The sequence below is a fragment of the Lactuca sativa genome, chromosome 8 (assembly GCF_002870075.4).
Source record: "Lactuca sativa cultivar Salinas chromosome 8, Lsat_Salinas_v11, whole genome shotgun sequence".
Classification (NCBI taxonomy): Eukaryota; Viridiplantae; Streptophyta; class Magnoliopsida; order Asterales; family Asteraceae; genus Lactuca; species Lactuca sativa.
Genome location: NC_056630.2, coordinates 7,461,393 through 7,466,770, shown reverse-complemented (window position 1 = coordinate 7,466,770; position 5,378 = coordinate 7,461,393). Strand labels below are relative to the sequence as shown.

The following is a 5,378-nucleotide window of genomic DNA, read 5'->3' as shown; positions in this document are numbered from 1 at the left end:
AAGAACCAAAAATGAATTTTTGTTGTTAACTGTTGAATCGTGTTGATAAACATGTTATTGACGAAGATCGATGATTGATTAGCACTGGATGATGTTGATGATGGTTTAATTGAAGAAATCTGGATGATTGTTGAAGGTTGGAGGAGAAATTTGGATGATGAACGATCGATTACAGTTGCATATTTGAGATTGAAGGTTATTATCATATTTATAAGTTTGCCACCGTGTCTTTTTATGCTTAGAATAAATGAGTGGCTGAGAATGATTTTCCCATTCTCAACCTTTTTTATTTTCTCAATTGAACCCACCTATATATATATATATATATATATATATATATATATATATATATATATATATATATATATATATATATATATATATATATCCAGAATCTCAACGAAACTTACTTAATAAAAAAATATCTATAAAATACCTTATTTATATGTATTTTTATTTAATTTAACATGTTGGAACCAATTTTTAAACACGCGATAAGTATGTAATACAATTATACAAATGATTAATTATTTTTAAGGTTTTATGTAGAAAGTCCCATTATTTTAGGGATTTTTTTTTGATAAAATCGTAATTTTTTTGAATAGAAAAGTCTAAATTATGTAACTTTATATGATAATCTGTCATTTTCTGTTGAAACTAAAATAAAAACTTTTCCGTTAATTTAAACAAAATATTAAATAATCAAATTTTTTCTATTAAACAAACTTTTAAGACTTTACTAATAGGGATAATGACTTGAAAGGATAATAGATTTTTGATTTTGTTGACATTTAGTCATTAAATTTTTTTCATTATCTATTTGTTACTGAACTATTGAAACTGTTTACATTTTACCCTTATGACCGACAATAAAATGTAAATAATTTCAATAGTTTAGTATCAAATAAAATTTTAATGACTAAATACCAATAAAATCGAAAATCCATTACCCTCGACTCATTGTGCCTTACTAAATTATTGTTATTTTTTAATTTTATGTAAAGGAGGTGAAGATAGTTGTGATTTGTGAAGCCCCGTTACTTTTACAATCTATCCTTGCCCTACTCATTATCGCTGTGGTTTGCTCTCTATCTGCCGACTCTAAATCGCGATTTCTTTTTCGTTTATTACATTCCTACTAGTTTCAAACCCTAATTTCCGAAGCCAACAACAGCTTCATCGTCTACATCAGGTAACCCCGTAATATATCATGCCCTAGTTTATTGTTTGTATATCCGAAAGGTATGTGGATCTCACTGGAGATGTTTATCTAATCTTTGCTTGCTCATTCTGTCAAATTGATTTCGGTGTCTTGAAATACACTGAACGCCATCGATTGTTGGTTTTTCACCTCATATGAAGGTGTTTTCGTATCACATGTATCCTTTTTGGTTAGCGTTCGAATTGGAATTCCAGATTTACTACGAGAGTAATAATCTTGTTGACATTTTTTTTTGGGTGTTTTGGGTGAATAGTAGCATGTGAAACAGACTAAAATTTGTCATAATCATATTTAATGCTGTTCTCTTCACATGCTGATAAAGAAACAATCTATTAATCAATCTGTGTTGTTTGTGCACATTTAGGTTTATAGTGCGAGATGGCATCCGTCTCCAGTCAGCCTCAGTTCCGGTACACACAGACCCCATCCAAGGTTCTCCATTTGAGAAACTTGCCATGGGAGTGCACTGAAGAGGAACTAATTGAACTTGGGAAGCCTTTTGGTAAAGTTGTGAACACAAAGTGTAATGTTGGAGCAAACAGGAATCAAGCCTTCATTGAATTTGTAAGTGTTAATGGTCAATTGGAATGAATGAAAGGTACATTACTATGATTCTTGAGTCTCTCTAATCCCTTCCTCCGTCATATTCTTTATAGGCTGAACAAAATCAAGCTATAGCAATGATATCATATTATGCTTCATCATCAGAACCAGCTCAGGTGCGAGGGAAAACTGTCTACCTACAGTATTCCAACAGGCAAGAAATTGTGAACAACAAAACCTCTGCAGATGTTGCTGGAAATGTACTTCTGGTAACCATAGAGGGCAATGATGCTCGCCTTGTCAGCATTGATGTCTTACACCTGGTAAGTAATTTCACCTTTTCATGTACAAAATGATTAAAGAAGGTAAGTTATACAATAAAAGTAGATAGATGTTGCCAATATATATATAGCATTTGGTACTTGTTAGGTTGTAGCTTAAGCTTCATTGTTTGACGTCAAATGTAAATGGATCAGCAGGCCCATATCAAGGATTTATCTTCAATGGAAGAAGCTTATTGCTTGGGGAGAAAGAGCGCATGTGTGTTTGTCTCCTTTTCTCCTTTCCCCTTCCTTAACACTGCCTCTTTCTTCCTCCTCATCTCTTCCTATCCCTTCACTTATTAGAGTTTAGGATAGTCATACTTTTTATTTTGCTTTTCAGATTTTCCCTATCACATACTCTAAAAATTAATTTTCTTCTAACCATCATTACTTTGTGTATGCATTCTTTACTATATGAACTGGACAAAGTAGACATGAAACTTACCACTATAGAAGTAGTGTCAAGAATTGGCTTTAATGACTATATGTAAATAGACACATAATCTAGGTGTGTGTGTTTTTTTGTATGATACCTTGTGCTAATTTCTTTTAATGTATATGATAGAAGCTTGGGAAGTGGAACCTGTGCTGACAGAAGTCGATTAAAACTATTGATTGGTCACCTTCTCACTAAATTGGAGATGTTCTAAAATGAAGTATTCTAATTCTTGTGCCCTATATGTTTTTTTTTTTGTTATTCAGACATTTTTATAAGCTGCCTTACTAACCCTATCAATGTTTTGCATATTACATTATGCCTTTGTGTGTAGACAAAAAGATTCTTTGGTTAATATATCTGAATTCTTTTGTCTGTCATATTGCACTGTATGTCTTGGATAATGTTACTTATATAGCTTTTTACTCCACAATTTCTAAATCTTTCTGTTGTATAGGTGTTTTCTGCGTTTGGTTTTGTGCATAAAATCACAACTTTTGAGAAGACAGCTGGATTTCAGGTTTGTGATTTTCTTTTCTTTTATATGTGTTAAGTATGACATGATAGGGAAGTGGGTTTATATTATATTATATTTTGTTTTCAGGCCCTTGTGCAGTTTACAGATTCAGAAACTGCTACTTCTGCAAAGGATGCTCTTGATGGAAGAAGTATTCCCAGGTGAGATTGTATTATATATATGTATGGGTTTATGGTTATTGTATTGTATCAGAGCCCTTTAATGTTTAAATTGACGTTTTTGCCCCTATGGATTTGCAGGTATTTGATCCCAGAGCTTGGACCATGTTCTCTTAAGATAACATATTCTGCACATACAGATTTGAGTGTAAAATTCCAGAGTCATCGTAGCAGGTATAAGACAATAGTATTAAATCTTTTCCGACTTGATTTCTTCTTATGACAGTTTTGCCCCTAACCTAATAATAAATAAACTTTATATTTATTTATTAAGGGACTATACAAATCCTATGCTTCCTGTTGCATCTTCAGCAATAGATGCTACTGGTCAGGTAAAGTCATTATTGTTTATAATAATAGCTTGAAGGATTGTTTTGTAAAATTACTCAACTTTTTGTTGTATTTTATATTTATATTATGCTTACTAGTTTGTTACTTTTTCAGTTCAGTTTAGGTTTAGATGGAAAGAAGATTGAATCAGAGAGTAATGTTCTTCTTGCTTCTATTGAAAACATGCAGTATGCAGTCACCTTGGATGTTTTACACATGGTATCTTATATATATACTAACAAATATTTGTGTTTTCTTTTTTCTTTTTGATCATGTGTTTTTCATTTTTAATCTCACTTTGTTGTGAACAGGTATTTTCTGCTTTTGGGCCTGTTTTAAAGATAGCCATGTTTGACAAAAATGGTGGAGTTCAAGCTCTAATTCAATACCCTGGTGAGAGTTGATTAATTTTTTTTGATAACAAGTGTTGAGAAGCTTATTATATAATTTTGTAAAATGTTTTAAAAAATTATGAATTTCAGATGTTCAGACAGCTATTGTAGCCAAGGAAGCATTGGAAGGACACTGTATATATGATGGAGGGTTTTGCAAGCTTCACATCTCTTATTCTCGACACACTGATCTAAGCATCAAGGTATTGTAAAATGACCATTTTACCCTTTGCATCCCAAAAAGACAAATTTCACAATATTTTCATTAAACATTCATCTCTATTTACAGGTGAACAATGACCGCAGTAGAGATTACACAGTGCCAGCTGGCGCACAGATGATGAATTCACAACCGTCCATCTTGGGGCAACAACCACCATCAGGGCCGCCACAATACGGCGGTGGTGGTGCACAGTACATCCCTGCACCAGAAGGGTATGCAGCAGCACCAGCACCTCAGTCGTCAGGAGGGTGGGCCCCGGGTGCGCCAGCTGGGCCCCAGTCAATGCCAATGCATATGCAGCAGCAGCAACATCAACATCCGCAACAGCAACAACAGCAGCAGATGCATAATCATCCTTACATGCCACATCATCAGCAGCAGCAGCATCAAGGCATGCCATCTGAAATGGGTCATGGGCCGGGTCACTATAACGGGCAGAATGGGTATCCACCACAAGGTGGGCCACCGCCACCACGTTACCATCAATAGAATCTTTAATTTCCTTGTTTTTTTTTTTTTTTTTTTTAAATGTTGTTTTGTGTTGTGAAGATTGTTTTTCTAATTAGTGGAAGCGGTTTGCAACTGGTTTTCAGATTCTTGCATTTTGCCCGCCAAATTATGTGTGAAATTCCGAATTTGTTGGGAATTTTCCTTGTGTCATTTATTGAAAAATACAAGCTATTTTATGGTATTTTAATCAGAAAAAAGAAATTAAAAAATCCTACATTTATTTTCTGACTGTTAAAAGATACATATCAGAATTCTTCTATTCATTTTGTCCAAAGAGCCTGTAAACGTAGGTTGCAAGTTCTATGTAGATTATTTATATATTAGCAAAATAGCCGGTTAATTTTATGTTTTTTTTTTCCAGCACAAAAATATCGGAGAGTTGACTAACTCAAGCAAATAAAACTAGAGAAAACCGTAAATTGTGGTTTACTGTTTTTTGTGTTTTTGGTCCGTATGAGTACAAAAGAGCAAACTATGTCATTTCACTTTTATTGTGTTTTTGGTCCATAGAATATTATTCATGTTATATCTCTCATCCGGTTAACCCACCCCGTGTATCCCTCACATATGTGAGGGTAAAATTGTCTTTTGAATTTTCCCTTCAGCTTCATGTCGTCCTTTATAATTTGAACAACTCATTTTATTTCACCAAACGTCTCTTCTTCTATACACTTAAGGTAAAAAAATAAGCAACATGGCCGTG

At 33.5% G+C, this 5,378-nt stretch overlaps 1 protein-coding gene across 3 annotated transcripts; it reads left to right on the top strand.

Annotated features, from left to right (window-relative positions):
* Positions 1 to 1,027: 1,027 nt before the first annotated feature.
* LOC111876355 (polypyrimidine tract-binding protein homolog 2) lies at positions 1,028 to 4,895 on the top strand. 3 transcript variants are annotated; one of them, XM_023872880.3, is made up of 11 exons: positions 1,028 to 1,192; positions 1,587 to 1,786; positions 1,879 to 2,088; positions 2,982 to 3,044; positions 3,129 to 3,202; positions 3,302 to 3,394; positions 3,495 to 3,552; positions 3,665 to 3,769; positions 3,862 to 3,943; positions 4,033 to 4,145; positions 4,232 to 4,895. In XM_023872880.3, exons 2-11 carry the CDS (start codon positions 1,601 to 1,603, stop codon positions 4,652 to 4,654), a joined length of 1,407 nt encoding a protein of 468 aa, XP_023728648.1. In that variant the 5' UTR covers positions 1,028 to 1,192; positions 1,587 to 1,600; the 3' UTR covers positions 4,655 to 4,895. The 3 variants fall into 3 exon arrangements, with proteins under 3 accessions (XP_023728648.1, XP_023728656.1, XP_023728649.1); XM_023872888.3 differs by lacking the exons at positions 1,028 to 1,192; positions 1,587 to 1,786 and adding an exon at positions 2,245 to 2,305 and having other exon boundaries at positions 1,913 to 2,088; XM_023872881.3 differs by lacking the exons at positions 1,028 to 1,192; positions 1,587 to 1,786 and adding an exon at positions 2,242 to 2,305 and having other exon boundaries at positions 1,913 to 2,088.
* Positions 4,896 to 5,378: the final 483 nt, after the last annotated feature.

Excerpts from the sequence above, each read along its gene's own strand:
- LOC111876355 (XM_023872880.3), top strand. The coding sequence starts at position 1,601 with ATGGCATCCGTCTCCAGTCAGCCTCAGTTCCGGTACACACAGACCCCA. Across the intron at positions 3,203-3,301 it reads GATGGAAGAAGTATTCCCAG|GTATTTGATCCCAGAGCTTG; the intron begins GTGAGATTGTAT and ends ATGGATTTGCAG. Across the intron at positions 3,770-3,861 it reads CCTTGGATGTTTTACACATG|GTATTTTCTGCTTTTGGGCC; the intron begins GTATCTTATATA and ends TGTTGTGAACAG.